Source organism: Capra hircus, chromosome 23, assembly GCF_001704415.2.
Source record: "Capra hircus breed San Clemente chromosome 23, ASM170441v1, whole genome shotgun sequence".
NCBI lineage: Eukaryota > Metazoa > Chordata > Mammalia > Artiodactyla > Bovidae > Capra > Capra hircus.
This window is the reverse complement of record NC_030830.1, coordinates 26,909,534-26,932,061: the sequence shown is the minus strand read 5'-3', so window position 1 is coordinate 26,932,061 and position 22,528 is coordinate 26,909,534. Positions and strand designations below refer to the sequence as shown.

Genomic DNA, 22,528 nt, shown 5'->3' with positions numbered 1-22,528 from the left:
TCGTGGGCGCGCTCCTGATGACGTTAGGGGGCGTGGATAGATGCCCGCCACTCCCCATAGGCGTTTCCGGTTTCTCTGTGCTCACTTCCGGGCTTCCTCAGCTTTGGATGGTTTGGGCGCGAAGCGCTCTGAGCACAGCTCCTGAAAGGGTTCAAGGATCAGTTTTTGGTGAGTAATGAAAGCGCTTCGCCCGCCGGTGGCTCCAGTTTGGGGGATAAGTTTTGCGGCCAACACGTTTGTGGCAAACTTGGCGGCTTGTGTTTGAGGAGTTTCAAGTGGTTTTCCCAAAGGAGAGTGGGAGATCCGAACAGGTTTGCCTTTCGCAGCCGGGGATAAACAAAGTACTGTATGATTCGCAAAGAAGGAGTGAAGCCACGCATGTTTCCTCCCTCCCTTCCCCGAATCATCCTCATCTTCGTCCTGCTTCCATACTCTTTCCCGCAGTCTGGAGCGAAGTGCAGCGTTAGTGATAAGTGCCTTTGAGCCTTAAGGAACCTGCGGTTGGCAGCGTCGCTACCCCGAGGCATCAGTTGCAAAAAGTAAACATTGCGTGTTTGTAAGTTTTGGCAGACGTCGTGTTCACCTATTGTACCCACATAGAGATTTAGATTGGTGGTTTCCTCGAGTTTCAGCAAGCTGACAAAGAAGAACAAGACAACCTAGAATGCTTCCCTGTTTCCTACAGGGTAAAGAACACATTCTTTACTGCAGTATGTAGTCTGGCCGCAAACTACAGTTCGAGTCTTTCTTCTGTCCGTTGCGTCTGCACATGTCAAAGCCTCTCTGAATTTTCCCTGAACAGACTGACTGACTTTGAGCTGTCCTGCCAGTGGGCCTTTTTTCCTCTCAGATACTTTACTTCCCTTTCTTCTAGCTAAATATTTCAAAATGTAATTCATATACTACTTTTTTCTCTGAGTACCCTATATCCCCCCATGCACACACCAGTTTGAGATATGCACTCGTCTAACATTTGTTGCACTGTGTATAATTGACTATACACGGAAACTGTTTTCATATCTGTCTCTGCCTACTACCACTTGTGGTGGTTATTTGGTCACTAAGTCCTGACCATCCGATTCTTTGATACCCCATGGACTGCAGCACACCAGGCTCTCCTGTCCTTCACTGTCTCCTGGAGTTTGCTCAAATTCGTGTCTGTTGAGTCAGTGATGCTATCCAGCCATCTCATCCTCTGCCTCCTCCTTCTTCTTTCGCCTTCAGTCTTGCCCTGCATCAGGGTCTTTTCCAGTGAATCAACTCTTCACATCAGGTGGCCAAAGTACTGAAGCTTTAGCTTCAGCATCAGTCCTTTCAATGAATATTAGGGTTGATTTTCTTTAGCATTGACTGGTTTGATCTCCTTGCAGTTCAAGGGACTCTCAGAAGTCTTCTCCAACACCACAGTTCAAAAACATCAGTTCTTCAGTGCTCAACCTTTTTTATGGTCCAACTCTCACATCCATATGTGACTACTGGAAAAACCATAGCTTGACTGTACGGACCTTTGTTAGCAAAGTGATGTCTCTGCTTTTTAATAGGCTGTGTAGGTTTATCATAGCTTTTCTTCCAAGGAGCAAGCATCTTTTAATGTCGTGGCTGGAGACATCATCCTCAGTGATTTTGGAGCCCAAGAAAATAAACTCTATCACTGCTTCCATTTTTTTTCCCCTCTGTTTGCCATAAAATGATGGGACTGGAAGCCATGATCTTAGTTTTTTGTATTTTGAGTTTCAAACCAACTTTTTCAGTCTCCTCGTTTATCCTCATCAGGAAGCTCTTTAGTTTCTTTGCTGTATGGCTTATTGCTTCAAGTATGTATCAATGAAAATAGAGCTTTTCAGATGGTCTGTGGTAAAGGAATGATTTTTTTTGTTATTGTTGCTTTAATTTTTAATCAGTCACTACAACTGCTACTTTTGTAAAATACAATAAAAAAATTGCTAGTCAAATCCATGAAATATACAAGGAAGAACCCCAGTGTAAGCCATAAATTTGGGGTGATATGATGTGTCACTGTAGGTTCATGGATTGTAGTAAATGCTCTGCTCTGGTAAGGGATGTTGATAGTAGGGAAGGTGAGGTGGATATATTCAAATTTTATATTCAAATTCTGCTTAATTTCTCTAAAACTTACCTTAAAAAGTCTCTTTTTAAATGAATTACCAGAAAAATTAAACTTAAAATAAAGCCAGTTATTTTTTGACCAGACCTAGCATTCCTAAAATTGTTGTCAAGTTGCTATAAAAGTTTCTAAATGAATATTTTTAATTTCTGTACTTAAAAAGACTGTAGCACTGAATTACATGTTATTGAATAAAGAATATCAAGAAAAATGATTAACAAAACCAAACTGTAAATAAGTGCCAAATGAGAGAGACCATAAGAGCCCACAGACTTTCAGAGAGCAGTGAGGGAAAGTGGTTAGGAAGGCTTTCAGAAGCAGATGGCTCACAATCTGAGAGGAGGGTGGGCACAGACAGGAGAGTGATGCTCAGGTAGAACTAGTGCATTATTCACAGTGTGTTCAGAAAATCAAGTCTAGCTGGAGAGGGAGACTCATTTGAGGAGTCCTGGGAGAGAAGTATGGAAAGCTTGGCAAGGCTAGATTGTTGAGGACTGCAAGTGTCATGGTAAAGAGTTTGGGTATTATGAGGTGGGTATTATTTAAGGGTTTTTATTTTTTAATTAAAAAAAATCACTTATTTTCTTCCTGAATTTAGAATTGGAAACAGCTAGTAGGGTTGATTGGTGACTTTTCCATGCAGTATCAGCCACAGCCTGTTGGCTCAGGTACATGCACGAGGCTGGCAAGTTGATACTAGCTATTGGTTGGAAATTCAGCTGGGGCTTTTGGCTAGGTCCTCAGTTCCTCTCCATGTTGACTTTCGTCATAGAGTGTTAGCTGGGTTTCAAGAGCAAATATTCCAAGCAAGGGGTAGTGGTAGCTACTAATCTGTTCATGTTTGGCCAGGAAACTGGTACAGAATCATTTGCACCATGATCTACCACTTAAACTGCTGCAGAGTCTACGAGATTTAAGACAAGGAGACATAGACTACACCTCTCAACAACAGGAGTGAGAAGGAATTTGTACCATTTTTAGTCTCCTGAATGGAATGAGGAGTAAATCTTAGCCCTCAATGGTTCCTTCACCTGGATGCTTTTCTCCAGTGAACAGCCTAAACTCCTGTACATGGCAGCCCTTCCAGGGGAGGTCCACAAGCACAGCTCTCATATGGATTGGTTTCTAAGTAGGGGAAGTAAAGGGCATGAGTGTTCACTTAAGAGAATTAGACATTTCAAGAATGAAGCAGAGGAGACTGGTATAGTATACGGTACCACATTGTTCAAGAGCAGAGTAAAGTGTATTTTAGCTTCCACTGTGTTTTGTGAATGTGAGAGTTGGACCGTAAAGAAGGCTGAGCACCGAAGTGTTGATGCTTTTAAACTGTGGTGTTGGAGAAGACTCTTGAGTCCCTTGGACTGCAGGGAGATCAAACCAGTCAATCCTAAAGGAAATCAATCCTGAATATTCATTGGAGAGACTGATGCTGAGTCTGAAGCTCTAATACTTTGGTCACTTAATGCAAAGAGCTGACTCATTGTATAAGACCTGATACTGGGAAAGATTGAAGGCAGGAGGAGAAGGGCACAACAGAGGACTAGATGCTTGGATGGCATCACCGACTCAATGGACGTGAGTTTCATAAAGCTCTGGGAGATGGTGAAGGACAGGGAAGCCTGGCGTTCTGCAGTCCATCGGGGTCCCAAAGAGTCGGACACGACTGAACAACTGTATTTTGTAACTGACTTGACATGTAGTCCCTAAGTATAGCTCATGATCTTTCAGTTGATTCTTTCCCCCCATTTTGGGGGTGGGGGGAAAGCTTGAACTTTTCCTTTTAAAATTTGAGGGAATAGATTTATTCAGAGTACCTTCTTTGTCTGTCTCTAAATCTGCATATATAACTGTATTAATGTAATTAACTTTGAATTTTTAGAAAAGAAATGGTGACTGGTTTATCTATATATCTAATTGTGTGTGTGTAATGTACATACCACACATATTTAGGGGGGTATGTGTGTGCATGTCAACATACTGTACCTGACTTTAAACTGTCTGCTCCTTATGGTCTAATGCAGAAATGAATATTTTATTCCTCTGTTTCTTTTAGCAGAGATGAGTTTAGTGTGAAGAATCTTTGTTATAATTCTTGCAACCTAGCAAGAATTATAGCCTAAATCCTCAAGAGGGAATTTACCACATAAATTTCTACAGTGTAGACTCATGGTATAATCCTAAAAGTTATCTCCTCCCATCTTTGGCATAAATCTGTCTGTGTGTGTGCTAAGTCACATAGAATGATGAATCCACCTGAATGTTACTCTGAGTTGACATTATCTGTGACCAGAAAAAAACAATTCAGCACTTTATATTTCCCTTTTCTTGGATTTAAGCATGGAGATAATATTACTATATGGGGGAGTATAAAGTAAGAAATGTGAAAGTGGTTTTATATGACTTTATAAGGCCATACAAATGGCAGAAATTTTTTACTGAAGTTGAATTAGACATCTTTAATGATAACCAGCATTATTTATTTTAAAATATGTTTAAATGCTTTAAAAACACAGAATACTGTCCCAAAATTTTCATTCTGATTTTTTAAAGCAAACTTGGAACATTTATAGGTAGTCCTTTTAACAAAATATTTGTAATAAAACAAGTCTTAAGCATTTTTCTGTGTCTTTTTCATCTTTACAGATTTGAAAAACTGTTACAATTGTTCTGTTTAAATTAAGATGTCTAGCAAAGCAAATGCTTCCAAGAAAAAATCTCAACAGTTAAAAAGAAATCCAAAAAGAAAAATTGATGATGAAAAAGCAGAATTACCAGAGAAAAAGGTAATCATTCAGGACTTATTCAAAGATTTTATCATTCAGGACTCTGGTAAAAATATCATCTGTTCTGTATAAAGGAGTATGTGAAGACTAAAGGTCAGCTTTACTACAAATTATAGTAATTTAAATTCCATATATATGGTTATGTGGGAGCTGCTGCAACATGATTTATAAAAACTTGCAGATAAAAATTTTTTTATTCTTTTCCAAAATATTAATCAGATAATTCTTTGGGGAAGATGCTATGGGACATTGCTAAGGTGTTCAAATGGGAATACTGGTAATAAAGTATAATAAAGTGAATATGGCATTCATATATTAAAAGACAAGAGAATCCGTCAGTTGGTGGAAGAGATTTTTATTAACATCGAGAAAAATTAGTTGGAGAGGAATTAGCTTCTTCCTGCCATAACTTTGTGCCTCTCTTATAAAAAAATAATCAGCATTTTTTCTCTGTATTAGGTAATGCCTATATTTTTTGTTTTGAAGGAAAAGTATTTAACACTGTTTCACAGGCAAAATAAGTAATGATTTCTTTAAAACATTCTTTAGCACCATATGAAATTCTTTTATACATTATCACCATTGTTCAGGAGTTGCTTTATTATATCCTCCACTTGTGATAAATACACACCTTTTGCTATAGAAGTAGCAATATACTTTTTTTTCATCTTTCCAGAAGGTATATGAATTCACTCCAATATACATGACAAATCTATCGAAAAGCAGTATCTTTTTATCTAGTGCTTAATTGTGTGTGCATGTTTGTGTGTTTTTCTCTCTAGGTTAGAAACACAGTGAAAAAAAATAAAAATCATCCAAAACATCTGTCTTCTGAAGGTATTTCTTTTCTATGTTTAGTTTCACCATATCTTTCTCAAGCTATATCTATTTATGAAAAAGTTCTCAGCATCTTGTTTATGAATTTTGCATAAGCAAAACATAGTAATAAATGGTAGCATTCTCATTTTCGCAAGAATATGTAGTGCTGGTTAGTCAGATACCTAGGTCAGCTAAAATTTTACTTACCACCACCAGCAAAATACTGTGTGGGTTTCTAAACTGAAAGGAACTAGAGAAATTCAAAGTATACAACAGTCTGACTTATTCTGATTTGTGATATAGAGACACACCTACTATTTTCTCTTTGAGACAAATACCCTGTTCTGCTACCACTGTTTAGATTAAATTGGAGCTAAGTTTGTCTAGAGTAAATTAGTTTGGAGTGATCATCTTCACTTAAATATCACTTCATCATGGAAGAATTTTCTACCTCCTCACCCAGGAACAGGTTAGGTCCTCTGGTTTTATACTTACATAATGAACAGTGCTTTTTCCTTTATAATGCTTTGCATACCTGTAACTATAATTATTTAATCTCCCTTCTCTCCAAATGAATTTTCATGTAAGCCAATAGTGTATATCCTTTGTTTATTTATTATAAGCAGAACAATGTTGGTAACCTACAAGAGACTCAATATCTATTTTTGGTTTGGTTAATTGCCTTAGTTCCAGTTGCCACCCAACATATGGCAAAAAACATTTTCCTAGTCTTCTCAATAAGTCCTTTAGTTCAGGTCATTTCTGAGAACCAGACTTTTATGCTGAATCCTAATAATTGGTTCTTCATTTAAAATTGTCTTGCGTTTCTGTCTGCAATATCAGCTAATGGTATTTCAGTTAACACAATAACAACATATTCAACACCTGGCATTTTATGACTGTGCAATAAAAAAAGAAATTAAACAGCTAGTACAGCTTTATAGTATTGTGGTTCTCAGAATTCCATTGGCTCTTTTTAGATAAACTTGTCCTTGAATTTATAAATAAAAATATACACATTTCTAGATTAACCACAGTCTCTTCTTTGACCAGTGACAAGACAAACAAAGCATACTACTCTAAAACAGGTAAAGATAGCATCCAACAAGAGAAAAACCTGGCAACCTCTTTCGAAGAGTAGCAGAGAACATTTGCAAAATATGATGGAATCTGTAGCAATGTGAGTATGAAATATTTTACATTTCACTGTTTCCATTTCTACTTACGTTTCCTACAAACAGTATCCTTTTAAATATTCTTGTCTATTTAATGGTGATATGGTGTTTTTCTCTTTCGCAAGAAGGTTTTTTTAATGTCTTTTGATGGCCTACGCCTTCAATTAAAAAAAGCATTTATTAATATCAGAAACTTGGAATTTTATTGCTGAAATAAAAATGAAATCTACATGGCCTAATCTGCTCTCTGTAAACTTAAAACTTTTTTCTGTCAAGAGGGATACTTTAGGAAGAAATTTGCTCAAATTGATACTTTATATGGAAGCGTGCTAACAGGAATACAGAGATAGGACTCGGCCATCAAGGTGCTGAAATCCATGAGAAGAGGCATATAAATTAGTTACAATGATATAATGTGATAAAAAGAACTTAGATCATTCAGTTCAGTTCACTCGCTCAGTCGTGTATGACTTTGGCAACCCCATGAACCGCAGCACGCCAGGCCTCCCTGTCCATCACCAGCTCCCCAAGTTCACCCAAACCCAAGTCCATCGAGTTGGTGATGCCATCCAACCATCTAATCCTCTGTCATCCCCTTCTCCTCCTGCTCTCAATCTTTCCCAGCATCAGGATCTTTTCAAATGAGTCAGCTCTTCACAGCAGGTGGTCAAAGTATTGGAGTTTTAGCTTCAGCATCAGTCTTTCCAATGAGCACCCAGGACTGGTCTCCTTTAGGATGAACTGGTTGGATCTCTTTGCAGTCCAAGGGACTCTGAAGAGTCTTCTCCAATGCCAGAGTTCAAAAGCATCAATTCTTCGGTGCTCAGCTTTCTTTACAGTCCAACTCTCAAATCCATACATGATCACTGGAAAACCATAGCCTTGACTAAATGGACCTTTGTTGGCAAAGTAATGTCTCTGCTTTTTAATATGCTGTCTAGGTTGGTCATAACTTTCCTTCCAAGGAGTAAGCATCCTTTAATTTCATGGCTGCAATCACCATCTGCAGTGATTTTAGAGCCCCAAAAAATAAAGTCTGACACTGTTTCCCAACTATTTGCCATGAAGTGATGGAACTGGATGCCATGATCTTAGTTTACTGAATGTTGAGCTTTGAGCCACCTTTTCCCTCTCCTCTTTCATTTTCATCAAGAGGTTCTTTAGTTCTTCACTTTCTGCCTTAAGGCTTGTATCATCTGCATGTCTGAGGTTATCGATATTTCTCCCAGCAATCTTGATTCCAGCTTGTGCTTCATCCAGCCCAGCGTTTCTTATGATATACTCTGCATATAAGTTAAATAAGCAGGGTGACAATATAAAGCCTTGATGTACTCCTTCTCCTATTTGGAACCAGTCTGTTGTTCCAGTTCTAACTGTTACTTCCTGACCTGCATACAGATTTCTCAAGAGGCAGGTCAGGTGGTCTGGTATTCCCATCTCTTTCAGAATTTCCCACAGTTTATTGTGATCCACACAGTCAAAGGCTTTGGCATAGTCAATAATGCAGAAATAGATGTTTTTCTGGAACTCTCTTGCTTTTTCAATGATCCAGTGGATGTTGGTGATTTGATCTCTGATTCCTCTGCCTTTTCTAAAACCAGCTTGAACATCTGGAAGTTCACAGTTCAGGTATTGCTGAAGCCTGGCTTGGAGAATTTTGAGCATTACTTTGCATGCGTGTGAGATGAGTGCAAGTGTGCGGTAGTTTGAGCATTCTTTGGCATTGCCTTTCTTTGGGATTGGAATGAAAACTGATCTTTTCCAGTCATGTGACCACTGCTGAGTTTTCCAAATTTGCTGGCATATTGAGGGCAGCACTTTCACAGCAACATCTTTCAGGATTTGAAATAGCTCCACTGGAATTCCATCACCTCCACTAGCTTTGTTCATAGTGATGCTTCCTAAGGCCCACTTGACTTCACATTCCAGGATGTCTGGCTCTAGGCGAGTGATCACACCATTGTGATTATCTGAGTCATGAAGATTGTTTTTGTATAATTCTTCTGTGTATTCTTGCCATCTCTTCTTAGTATTTTCTGTTTCTGTTAGGTCCCTACCATTTCTGTCCTTTATTGTGCCCATCTTTGCATGAAATGTTCCCTTGTTATCTCTAATTTTCTTGAAGAGCTCTCTAGTCTTTCCCATTCTATTATTTTCGTCTATTTCTTTGCATTGATCACTTGAGGAAAGCTTTCTTATCTTTCCTTGCTGTTCTTTAGAACTCTGCATTCAAATTGGTATATCTTTCCTCTTCTCCTTTGCTTTTTGCTTCCCTTCTTTTCACAGCTATTTGTAAGGCCTCCTCAGACAGCCATTTTGCTTTTTTGCATTTCTTTTCCATGGGGATGGTCTTGATTCCTGTCTCCTGTACAATGTCATGAACCTCCATCGATAGTTCATCAGGCACTCTATCAGATCTAGTCCCTTAAATTTATTTCTCATTTCCACTGTATAGTCATAAGGGATTTGATTTAGGTCATACCTGAATGGTCTAGTGGTTTTCTCCACTTTCTTCAATTTCAGTCTGGTTAGGAATTCATGATCTGAGCCACAGTCAGCTCCTGGTCTTGTTTTTGCTGACTGTATAGAGCTTCTCCATCTTTGGCTGCAAAGAATATAATCAGTCTGATTTCAGTGTTGACCATCTGGTGATGTCCATGTGTAGCGTCTTCTCTTCTGTTGTTGGAAGAGGGTGTTTTCTATGACCATTGTGTTCTCTTGGCAGAACTCTATTAGCCTTTGCCCTGCTTCATTCTGTACTCCCAGGCCAAATATGCCTATTACTCCAGGTGTATCTTGACTTCCTACTTTTGCATTCCAGTCCCCTATAATGAAAAGGACATCTTTTGGGGGTGTTAGTTCTAAAAGGTCTTATAGGTCTTCATAGAACCGTTCAGCTTCAGCTTCTTCAATGTTACCGGTCAGAGCATAGACTTGGATTACCGTGATATTGAATGTTTGCCTTGGAAACGAACAGAGATCATTCTGTCACTTTTGAGATTGCATCCAAGTACTGCATTTCAGACTCTTTCGTTGACGACGATGGCTACTCCGTTTCTTCTAAAGGATTCCTGCCCAATAGTAGATATAATGGTCATCTGATATAATTCATCCATTCCAGTCCATCTTAGTTCACTCAGATTATTCCTCTGCTTTAAATGTCCTTGACATAAAATAAAGTGATTGATTCTGCCTGGTTAGTAAGAAGGGGCACTTGAAAGAAATTAGAAAAAATAAACAGATTAAATATAATGTAATGTTTGAAACTAATATATATTCAATCCCAATATTTATTCAATCCCTATTTTTTCTTTTCTAGATCAGTTCTGAGTGACAGTATTAGAGAAAATAAACAAATTCAATATCATCTGAATTTCCTAAAGAAAAGGTAATATAGTTACACAATTAAAAAAACAGTTGAAACACAGTTGGTAAAAATCCAGTCTGTTCTTGTGCTACCAGAACAGATATTTATGGAATAGAGAAGTTTTTTATTTGGGGTTTTCATTCTTTTGTTGTTGTCATTTTTCTTGTTTGTTTGTTTTGTTTCGTTGTTGACGTTTTAAGAAGATGAATGGTTTGGGAATATGTATTCTACCCTAAACTGATGCTGCATGGAATTCTGAAGTAAGTTAAATTTAAGAGAATTTCTAAAGAATCTGAAAATCAAAGCACCTACTTCCAAAGTTCACTTTTCTGTGTTGAGGTTTGAAAAAAAAAATTTTCAACTCTAACTCCTTTCAACTTCATTTTGACCAACTGCAAGTTAACAGTTCACCACTCTCATTTGCTACTTAACCCTATTGCCCTGTTTTCTCTTCACTTCATATTATATAACCTTATTTGTAACAAGTATAATTTTCCAGGATACTGTTGCTCTTTATTTCTTGCAGGTCTAAGGTGGAGGTTTCTTTTCAAGTATTTTTTGTTTTGTTTTGTTTAAGTAATTTTATTTATTTATTTACATAAATAAATATGCTATACTGGGTCTTCGTTGCTGTGTTGTCGTTTCTCTAGCTGTGGCAAGCGGGGGCTACTCTCTAGCTGCAGGACATGGGCTTCTCTTTGTGGTGGCTTCTCTTGTTGCAGATCTCAAGCTGTAAGGCACCCAGGCTTTAGTAGTTGCAGCTCCCAGGCTGTAGAGCACGTTCTCAATAGTTGTGGCACAGGAGCTGAGTTGCTCTGAAACATGTGGGATCTTCCCCATCAGGGTCAAACCTGCATCTCCAGCATTGTCAGGCAGATTCTTTTACCACTGAGGCACCAGGGAAGCCCCCAGGTGTTCTTTAAAGTCACCACTGCCAATAATTTTCAGTGACTTCTTTTTTCCTACTATCTGCCCTAAGCTGCTGCTGCATGAAGTTTTGAAGTTAAACTTAAGAGAATTTATAAAGAATCTGAAAGTCAAAATCACCTACTTCCAGCTTTCTTTTTATAGAAGAATGTTCTGCATCTTAGTTTCCTCAGGTTTGCCTGGAAATGTTTGTGACCTAGTACTTTATTCTTGGGAAGCATGAGCACAAATACTGCTCTTTTAATTCATAATTCTCAATGATATTAATAGTAAGAAAATAGAAAGGGTAAAATAGGATGGAAAATAGGAAAAGGAGTACATCAAGGCTGTATATTGTCACCCTGCTTATTTAACTTATATGAAGAGTACATCATGTGAAATGCTGGGCTGGAGGAAGCACAAGCTGGAATCAAGATTGCCGGGAGAAATATCAATAACCTCAGATATGCAGATGACACCAACCTTATGGCAGAAAGTGAAGAGGAACTAAAAAGCCTCTTGATGAAAGTGAATGTGTAGAGTGAAAAAGTTGGCTTAACGCTCAACATTCAGAAAACTAAGATCATGGCATCTGGTCCCATCATTTCATGGGAAATAGGTAGGAAAACAGTGGAAACAGTGTCAGACTTTATTTTTGGGGGCTCCAAAATCACTGCAGATGGTGACTGCAGCCATGAAATTAAAAGACACTTACTCCTTGGAAGAAAAGTTATGACCAACCTATATAACATATTGAAAAGCAGAGATATTACTTTGCCAACAAAGGTCCATCTAGTCAAGGCTATGGTTTTTCCAGTGGTCGTGTATGGATGTGAGAGTTGGACTGTAAAGAAAGCTAAGTGCCGAAGAATTGATGCTTTTGAACTGTGGTGTTGGAGAAGACTCTTGAGAGTCCCTTGGACTGCAAGGAGATCCAATCAGTCCATTCTGAAGGAGATCAGCCCTGGGATTTCTTTGGAAGGAATGATGCTGATGCTTAAACTCCAGTACTTTGGCCACCTCATACGAAGAGTTGACTCACTGGAAAAGACTCTGATGCTGGGAGGGGTTGGGGGCAGGAGGAGAAGGGGACAACAGAGGATGAGATGGCTGGATGGCATCACCGACTCAATGGACCTGAGTCTGAGTGAACTCCGGGAGTTGATGATGGACAGGGAGGCCTGGCGTGTTGCAATTCATGGGGTCGCAGGGAGTTGGACACGACTGAGCGACTGAACTGAACTGAAGATAGGATGGAGTGGATGGGTGTGAGAGTTTGTGGAGACAGGTTGAAGAGATTAAAGAAAGACAACTAGTAGTGAACTTGTAAACTGTTTACAGGAATGGCAACCTGTTAGTAAAGAAGGAATGACTAAAAATTTAATAGATAAACTAATACATAATAAAAGTGTAGCAAAAATAAATAAAATGTAGCTATATATGATCTTTTTAATATGGGGCAGGTAGCCATGTTTGGTGTGTATGAATGAGAATATTTTAGTATGTAAAACTCTTCTTAAAGTGTAGCAAAAATAAATAAAATTTAGCTATATATGATCTTTTTAATATGGGGCAGGTAGCCATGTTTGGTGTGTATGAATGAGAATATTTTAGTATGTAAAACTCTACTTCACAGTGATCACACTGCTTCATCAGAAAAAATTAAATTCTGTTCAACAGATAACCTGTTTTTTCACAATACAGCAGCCATGGAGAGACATTTCAAAGACTACTTATTGTCTCCTCATTTTTGCTTTCACAGCTCTCTTTTTTTAGTTCCCAAAGTAGCAATACTCAGGATACTTTCCCTTTTACTGATGTGACAGAATGTAGCCTTAGCAAATTGATTGTAATTAGAATCTGAACAAATTTTCCTCTAGCACCATTTCTGTGGCCTTCCCTGGTAGCTCAGCTGGTAAAGAATCCACCTGCAATGCAGGAGACCCCAGTTCTAGCCCTGGGTTGGGAAGATCCCCTGGAGGAGGGTATGACAGCCCACTCCAGTATTCTTGCCTGGAGAATCTCCATGGACAGAGGAGCCTGGCAGGGGCTACAGTCCACAAGGTCACAAAGAATCAGATACAACTGAGCAACTAGGCACAGCACAGCATGTCTCCAAATATAGTTGGAACACTTGTGCTTAGAGATACTTTGTGAATAAAAGTGATAGAGAATTATGTTTCCTGGTATATTAACATATTAAAATCCTACAGTAAATAAATCTGTTTCATTTTGTTTAACCTGGTGGTAGAGGTTTAGTCATGTCCAACTCTTGAGACCCTATACACTATAGCCCACCAGGCTTCTCTGTCTATGGAATTTCCAGACAAGAATACTAGAGTGGGTTGCCATTTCCTTCTCCAGAGGATCTTCCCAACCCAGCATCTTCCAAGTTAGTGTTTACCACAGAAACTCTTTATTGTATAATTAGTCTCATCTTTGCTTCTGTCTTCATGTTGTCTTCATTCTTTTAGACAAGTTGTCCTCAGTAGATTAGAACTGTATATATAGACAGCTTCCTGTTTAGAAAGAGGCAAAAGAAAGCTCTTAGCCTCTTAGCTTCAGTTAGAATATTCTGGGTGATTGATTCTGATCGGTTTGGGTGATTTGCCTCTTGTTGTACTGATTTTGTGGCAAGAGCTGTTATGATTGACATAGATTGAATCATATATGCTTTTCCTTGTCATGAAACAATAGAGTTGCTAGTCAACAAAAATTAACCACTACACTTTCTAGAGGAACATATTTTGGGGAATTCTGACTTATACAATGTTGTAAATGTGCTTAGATGTTGTTAACATAGTATTATGATAGGTATATTGTAACATGATAAACACTGGTTATATTTTTAGTTTAGTAAGATTTTGTAGAATAACCTACAAATTTAGAACATTTGGAATGGTGAATGACCTTTCTGCAGAACAGGTTTGATAAAGTTTTAGAAAAAAACTGTTTATAAAGGGAATCTTTATTTTACTTAAACCAAAAATTCAGGCAGGTTTTGTGCTTATGGGCTAATGATGATTTGGGGAATAGCTGAAGTTTATCCTGACAGTTTAATGAAAAGTATGATTGGTAGAGTTTAAACAACCTACTTTTTTCTTTATAAAAATTAATATTTTGAGTATGATCCCGGGAAGACAAATCTTGGGTTCCACTGTTCTTCTAATTGCCTGCAAATCTCAAGTAGTAGGATTTTTTAGGATCCAGACACACTGCTATTAGACAGAAGGAACCAAATTTAGATTTTGCTCCTTGATTTCTTCCTCATGGAACTCAAGAATCAAACCTGGGAAAGCTGTATTGCTGTCTACTGGAAGTGAGGTTAGTCATAAGATTTGAAGGGGATTTTTTTTTAAGTTAGGAAAAAATCATTAACTTAGAGTAACTGATACAGGCATTCTCTATTATTGGTCACATTCTGTGAAACAACCGAGATTTAAAGTTCAGAGTCATAGTTAAGACTAACAGAATAGTGTTTCACCTCTTACCAGAAATTCACATTAAATGATAGACTTATGTACTATAGTAGTCCAGGAAACACATTCAGAAGATACAAGGAAATTTTTAGTTTATTTTAAACTGTGTATAAATAATCAATCGTTAAATGTGTAAAAGAGAAACTTTTCCTTTTATAAAGCAACCTAGGTACCCCATGATTTGTGGTAAATCTTAATCAATCGAAAGACTTAATGAGGACTTGTCAGGGCTTTTGGTCGGGGGGAGGCTTACTGCTAAGATTAGCCGCTGTTAATAAAAGAATATTTCGGCCTTTAGAAATATGAGGGAAAGAAAAAGGGGACTACAGTATTTCAAATCAAAAACAATACTAATGGTACTCAAAAATAAGCAGTTATGTTGTTATTCTGTCCCAAAGATTGCTGCAACTGTGTGAAACCCTGAAAGTCCCTCCCAAAAAGCTGCAAGATTTATCTCATGTGTCAAGTCTACTGAAAACGGAAAGGGCACAGCACAGAGATAATGAGGAAGGTCTGGCATCTTTGCAGGTATGAAGTTTGAAAAGGGAATTCATTATTAGGGGAAAGGGGAAGAGATTTAATTTAAAGTTTTTTAAACTATGTTATTCTTCTAGTAACTAGTACTACATCTTGGGCAAGGTTTTTTATTAACTTTTTTTTTTTTAATCAAAGCAAAACCTTTCAATTTTGGTCCTCTAAAGTTAACTATTTCTAATATATTTGTAATTAAGTAGCAGCCTTATTTTTTTTATCAGACTTTTAAATATAATGAACTGTCTTATTTTTGATTAGCAAGTTATAGGAATTCATCACTAAATGCTGTAGAATTTCAAAACATTAGTTTTTCTGTCCTTCAGTGCTACTTTATTGACAAGAACACAATCATCATCATCATTTTTATAATCACTATAGATAACTTGTAACAAGAGCCTTCTATGTTTTTCTAGTCACTGTTCTAAGCACTTTACATTTATAGCCCTTAATGACTTACAGAGGCTTGTGCTATATTCCATGTTTTACAAATGTGAAAAAGAGAAATATTGGCATTTTTAGCTGAACCTTAGACAGACTGCTCACAGTTGTGATGCAGTCCTATTAGTCCAACTTTAGGGCATGTGATTTTTTATCTTTATCCTGTGGAAGGTAGTAAGAGATAATATTTGCTGTTAGGATAAACAACAGGCTTTTCATTGGGGGATACTTTAGCAGTTAAGAAAATCAATCTTAAGGGGCTTATTAAATAATTATTAAAACTAAAACAGATTGGACCATATATACTTTTGCTGTTTTGAAGTAGTTTCTAATCTGGTCTTTGTCAGCAGGTCAACTTTCTAAAGTAATAAGTCTGTTAATCTGTTACAAGGTGGTGGTAGTTTAAACAGCGGTTGCATCCCCAATGAGTCAGCATTCACAAATAGGTCATTCCAGCTTTTCCATGTGATTGAGAATAAAAATGGAAGAGTTTATTTGTAAGCAGCAGATCTACTTGTAGCTCTATAAATTACAGATTTATAAACTTGTAATTTATATATTGTAAATATATTGTAAACTTAATATATTTTGTAAATTTATATATATTGTAAATTTACGTTGTTGTTCAGTCACCAAGTCATGTCCGACTGTTAGAGACCTCATGGACTGTAGCACGCCAGGCTTCCCTGTCCCTCACCATCTCCCTGAATTTCCCCGGTGATATCATCCAAGCATCTCATCCACTGTTACCTTCCTCTCCTTCTGCCTTCAGTCTTTCCCAGCACCACAGTCTTTTCCAGTGAGTCAGCTGTTTGCATCAGGCGGCCAAATACTAGAACTTCAGTTTCAGCATCAGTCCTTCCAAAGAGTGTTCAGGGTTGATTTCCTTTAAGATTGACTGGTTTGATCTTGGTTTCCAAGGGACTCTCAAGAGTCTTCTCCAACACCACAGTTGAAAAGCTCTGCCTTCTTTATTGCCCACTTTCGCATCCATACATGACTACTGTAAATGTATAGAGTGGTGTTTTTAGTGGCTTTCTCACTTTCTTCATTGCGTGAGGTTATATTTAACTTTCATTACAGTGTAGCTTTGCAAGAGTTTATTTTCAGTACTGTCACTAGCTCCCCTGCTTAATGAACAGTTGGGAAGCATAATATGGCTTTTTTTTTTTTTTTTAGCTTTGTTTGAGATATAAGTAGCAAAGTGGTAAGATATCTAAAGTGTACATCATGGTGATTTAATGTATGTATACATTGTGAAAGGATGTCCCCCCCATCTTATTCATTAATGCATCTGTCACCTCACTCTTGTTTTTTTTCCTTGGTAAGGACATTTAAGTTCTACTTTCAATTATATAATACAAATTTCAGTTATATAACAAGTTCTCCATGTTTTGTATTAGATCCTGTGACCTTGTTTGGCCTGGTAAATGGAGCTCTCAGACCTAGAGTTTTGGGTACTCAGGAATCAGCACCTTTCTTTAAGGGTCAGATGATAAACATCTTGCTCTTTATGAGTCGCATTGGTTTTCATTGCACAGTCTTTTTCATTTTTTTAACATCCTTTAGAAATGTAAAAATCATTCATAGCTCTTGAACCAATCAAAAACAGCCCATGAGCAGTTGCAGACCTCTGTAGGTACCCTTTCTAATGGTTTCTAGAAGCCATAATATATTTGTTAAGGAAGATTACTATAATTGACAGTAACAATTCTGCTTTCAGTATTTGGAAAATGATATTAAATGTAAATACCAACCATATTGCTTATCAGGATTTCAGAGTTATTTCTTCATTACTTTCGTGTGGCTTCTGTATGGCTTATTTACTTGTCCCCTGATCCCCAGAGGCCACACTGTCCTTTGCTGTTGCTAGGACTAGATTTGAAAGCAATGCAGTACTTAATACCATTTAAAAACCCAGAAGTTGGCTAACTCTATGTGTGGCCTGCAGTCAGTACACCCCTGGTATTCCCATATTTATTTCATTCATTTATTTTCTGTTTTGTTTTCCTCTGAACGTTTTATGTTCTTTTTATGTGAGAAACTGCCACTCATTTTCTGTTATTATCTTTGCCCAAATGTTCAGCACTTATTCTTTTGGCAAGTGAAAATAGCACTCAGATATTCTTAAATTAGAGTTTCTCTGCTATTACATGCTGCTTAAGGAATGCTGCTATACCTGCTGCTGTGAATCCTTGGGTTCTGCTAAATTCACATAGGTCTTCCAGGATCTCTGATACCAGCAGCTTTGGTAAGTTTTTGAGGAAAGTTTCAAAAGGTTCATTTACATCTTTGTTCCACTGGTAAATCAATCTCTAGGGAGACTTTTTTGAAAGAAAAATGAAAATTACCAGTTTCTTCCAGAAGTGTTTCAATATGTAAGATGTTTTTAAAACTGTTTGGGTTTCACTTAATAGTATATTTAATTTAAAACATTAGCTTTCTCTTTCTGATGCAGGAAGAAACAGATAAAATGGTAGCGACTATAGAGTCAATGACTGGGGATATTCACAGCCTAAAGAACAAAGTTCGTGTTCTGACAAGTGAGATAGAAGAAGAAGAAAAGAAGATAAAACAGGTAATTGTTCCCCACCAAAAAAAAAGTTATTACCAGAATCTGGATATAATTTTTCATTATTAGATTTTACCCAGACAGCTTTTGAGTATAATAAGAGAAATCAACTTTTTGAAACAGTCTAGCTTTACAAAATAATCTATAGCTTTCTTTTTCTACTTTAGATGTTTCATATAGATAGTGGGGTACTCTCTCTTCCTGAACTTTCTCAAAAGAGTCTCAGAGCACCCATCCTTCAGGTAAGTACTTACAATTTACCATATTAACTGTATCACCAGTTATAAATTTCATATAGGTAAAAAAATTATATGCTACTTCTTCTTTTAAACAAATGAAATCTATGATATAAACTGTAAGGGAAAATTATTTTTCTCATATGATGGTATAGTTTGAACATCTCATGCTTGTCAGTTGCTGTATAACATTCCATTATATAGATGTGCCATAATGTAATTTGTGGAGATTTTGGAAATAAATAATTTTTCTAGTACAGGTAATGCTGTGTACACCTTTGTATATGCATTATTGCACATTTGTATGTTCATGGCTGTAGGATAGATTTCTGGAAGTAAATTCTGACAGTTGCTTTGTTTATGCTTCTAATAATTGCATGTAACTTTTCCTAAAATAGTATACTATGTCCTATTTGTAGTAGGCTGCACACTAGTAACTTATCTTTTTTCAAGGGACCCCAATAGATACTGTAGTGTCACTGTTTACCCTGGTAGAAAGTCTGTATGTTTTCTCAAAAAGTAGCAAAAATTTTCCTATCTAAAATCTACATAGGCTGAGGAATGGGAATGGGCAGAGAGGAAACAGAATAATATAGATTTAAAAGAAGAATGGCAATTAGTTGATAGATAATTGCAGTTGAGTGATTATATAAGATTATTATTTTATCATTCTCTCTAAATAACATCAATACATATAATATTTTTCATAGTGAAAGGCTAAAAACTAATTACATGGGTAAAGTCAAAAGGTACACACTTCCAGTTACTTATAAATAAGTCATGGGGGTGTAATGTATAAGCTGGTGACTAGAGTTAATACTGTATTGTATATTTGGAAGTTGCTAAGAAAGTAGATCTGAAAGTTCTCATCACAAGGAAAAAAAATTTGTATCATGTTTGGTGATAGATGTTAACTAAACTTACTGTGGTGATCATTTTGCAGTGTATACACATATCAAATCATTATGTTATATGCCTGAAGCTAATATAATGTTCATGTCAATTACATATCAATAAAAAATAAAATTTTTAAAATGAGTTATTCTCTCATGCCCACAGAGAGAAATTTTGACGCTAATTCCAAATCAGAACAGTCTTCTGAAGGACTTGGAAGTTCTCCATAATTCATACCAGATGAAGCACATGTTAACCTTCATTGAAGAAGTCTATAAAAGACTGGATGCCTCTTAAAGAGTTGGGTTTTTTTTTTGTAGATTGTCCCATATTAATGTTTATGAATTGTAAAAATGTTAATCTATGTGATATTGCAGAGGCTGAGGCTTCTTCAGATACGCACTTTAACCTCTAGAGGTCTACCGTTAGCATCTAATGTAGGCCTTAAAGACTGTTTTTATCAGTTCACAAGTCTAGGAACTCACATTTATGTTACTGTATCTCCAGTTATGTGCCCATAACCATAAAGTGAGAATAGCCACAATCTGATGGTTTATAATAGCTGATAGAGCTTGTTTATTGTTTAATGCAAAGCAAGTGTGATACTATGATTTAATATATATAATTGTTTATAGTGCCTAGCACATAAAAACATAAGTGTTTGCTATCCTTATTGTTCTTTAGCTGATGACTTGCATTTTCCGTCTGGTCGTGTGGAACTTGCAACATCCCCAATTGCCCTTGCTCTTTTACACAACACCCTAGACTGTATGTGACATCATTATGATTAACCAGGTGTCTTTAACTTTAAAGGCAGCATGAAAGTTTTGTTTCTTTTTTTAGGTTAGTGAATAGATGCTGAATATTTATTTTCTATTCTCATCAGAGCATACCTTTACTTCATAAAATTGTTAAAAAGAAACCCAAGCTCATTTACTCCCTTAAAACAAATGCCAAACCAAAAATAATAATAATAATAATAACTTCTTTCTAAACCTTTCCTCATGATAATATGCATATTCATGTGAAGAAATTATCACTTAAATTCATTAAAAATCATTTTTAACCAATCACAAGATATCATCTGGGTTGCTTTTAAGTATTTGTGTAATAAAATAACTCATTTAATTACTTTTCTGTCTAACCTAGGATGTTTAGTCAGTTAATTTAGAAGGTGCACTAATTCTGGTAATGCCCTCCAGACTGAGACCACCAGGAAGACAGCTTGGGTTAAACAGATTGGATTTAGTGTTCACTGTAGTCATTGAGAACCTTGGACAGCTCAACAAAAGGGTCAGAAGCAATATCCTCTTAGGAAATAATGGTCAAGAAGGACATTAATAGATTTTAAGGGAAGGAAGGTCTTCAGAAAAGGAAATCTGTAGTGCAGCATTTAAAGAGAATATGATTGTATATACTTTGGACTGTTTACTATGTGCTAGGAAAAGCAACTAAAAGAAAAAGATTTTACAAAATGTCTTAAAACTTCAAAAATCTGGGAAATTTATAATCTTGTGTTTCTTAGAATGCTAGGAGAGCCCCAGCTCACTGATTTCTGTCATTAGTCATGATGTTTATAATAGTTTTGGTGGGATGAAGGAGTTACTAAGTCTACTGTCCTGTCAGAACATCTGTTTAACAGGTGACTGAAAGTCAACAAGACTTTCAGTTCACCATTGTTGCTAAGGGGTAGTTCTTTATCACACATAAACTGGCCATCAGTCAGTTCAGTTCAGTCACTCAGTCATGTCCGACTCTTTGCAACCCCATGAATCACAGCACGCCAGGCCTCCCTGTCCATCACCATCTCCCGGAGTTCACTCAAACTCACGTCCATCGAGTCAGTGATGCCATCCAGCCATCTCATCCTCTGTCATCCCCTTCTTCTCCTGCCCCCAATCCCTCCCAGCATCAGAGTCTTTTCCAGTGAGTCAACTCTTCGCATGAGGTGGCCAAAGTACTGCAGTTTCAGCTTCAGCATCATTCCTTCCAAAGAAATCCCAGGGCTGATCTTCAGAATGGACTGGTTGGATCTCCTTGCAGTCCAAGAGACTCTCAAGAGTCTTCTCCAACACCACAGTTCAGAAGCATCAATTCTTCGGCACTTAACTTTCTTCACAGTCCAACTCTCACATCCATACATGACCACTGGAGAAACCATAGCCTTGACTAGATTACCCTCTTATAGCTTAGAAATGGAGAAGGAAATGGCAACTCACTCCAATATTCTTGCCTAGAGAGAATCCTGTGGACAGAGGAACCTGGTGGGCTGCCGTCTATGGTATTGGACAGGGTCGGACACCACTGAAGCAACTTAGCATGCATGCATGCATTGGAGAAGTAAATGGCAACCCACTCCAGTATTCTCTGCTGGAGAATCCCAGGGATAGAGGAGCGTGGTGGGCTGCTGTCTGTGGGGTCGCAGAGGGCTGGGCATGACTGAAGCGACTTAGCATGCATGCATGCAGAGCTTAAAAAAGTACCTGATCTAATTTTGAGATATCTACAGTATCTTCTGGCAGGTAGGCAAAATATACAATACTTTCTTCAAAGGCTGAATTTTGGTGTGTACTCTCTGTGAAGAATTTAAGAGTTAGTAACAGACCAAGTAAAATTGAAATTCAACTACGCAAGGTCCCAGTAATGCAGATGATCATCCTCTTGAAATATTCTTATCTGTCTAAATTCTCACATACAAAGGCCATGCCAACTATGATATACGTTCTCTTCAGTGATTGATGAGTACCAATGGCAGAAAGTTTAAATTCTAAAAGGTAAATATTTTGGAACAAAGGATATATGGTGTTAAATTATAGGCTGTGATGAAGATAGCATATCAAATAAAATGTAGAGAAAATATATTCAGTAAATGATCTTGAAGAAACTAGCTAAGTCCACTGGGGAGAGAGCTGGAGCATGGGTGCATATGTACTAAGTCACTTGAGTTGTGTCTGACTGTGCAACATATGGACTGTAGCCCATCAGACTCCTCTGTCAAAGGATTCTTCAGGCAAGAATACCGAAGTGGTTGCCTTGCCCTCCTTCAGGGAATCTTCTCGACCCAGGGATCTAACCCATGTCTCTTTACCTCTCCTGCATTGATGTGGGGCGCCAGGGATTCTTTACCACTAGCACCACCTGGAAAGCCCAGGGGGTAGAGGGGTGGTGGTGGTAAATATTCCTGCTTTATGACAGAATAG

The 22,528-nt window shown here is 37.4% G+C and overlaps 1 protein-coding gene across 1 annotated transcript; it reads left to right on the top strand.

The window, feature by feature from the left end:
* On the top strand, positions 67 to 20,398 carry CENPQ (centromere protein Q). The gene is made up of 9 exons (XM_005696396.3): positions 67 to 168; positions 4,769 to 4,908; positions 5,691 to 5,745; positions 6,781 to 6,907; positions 10,222 to 10,290; positions 15,053 to 15,182; positions 18,085 to 18,204; positions 18,366 to 18,440; positions 19,494 to 20,398. Exons 2-9 carry the CDS (start codon positions 4,807 to 4,809, stop codon positions 19,623 to 19,625), a joined length of 810 nt encoding a protein of 269 aa, XP_005696453.1. The 5' UTR covers positions 67 to 168; positions 4,769 to 4,806; the 3' UTR covers positions 19,626 to 20,398.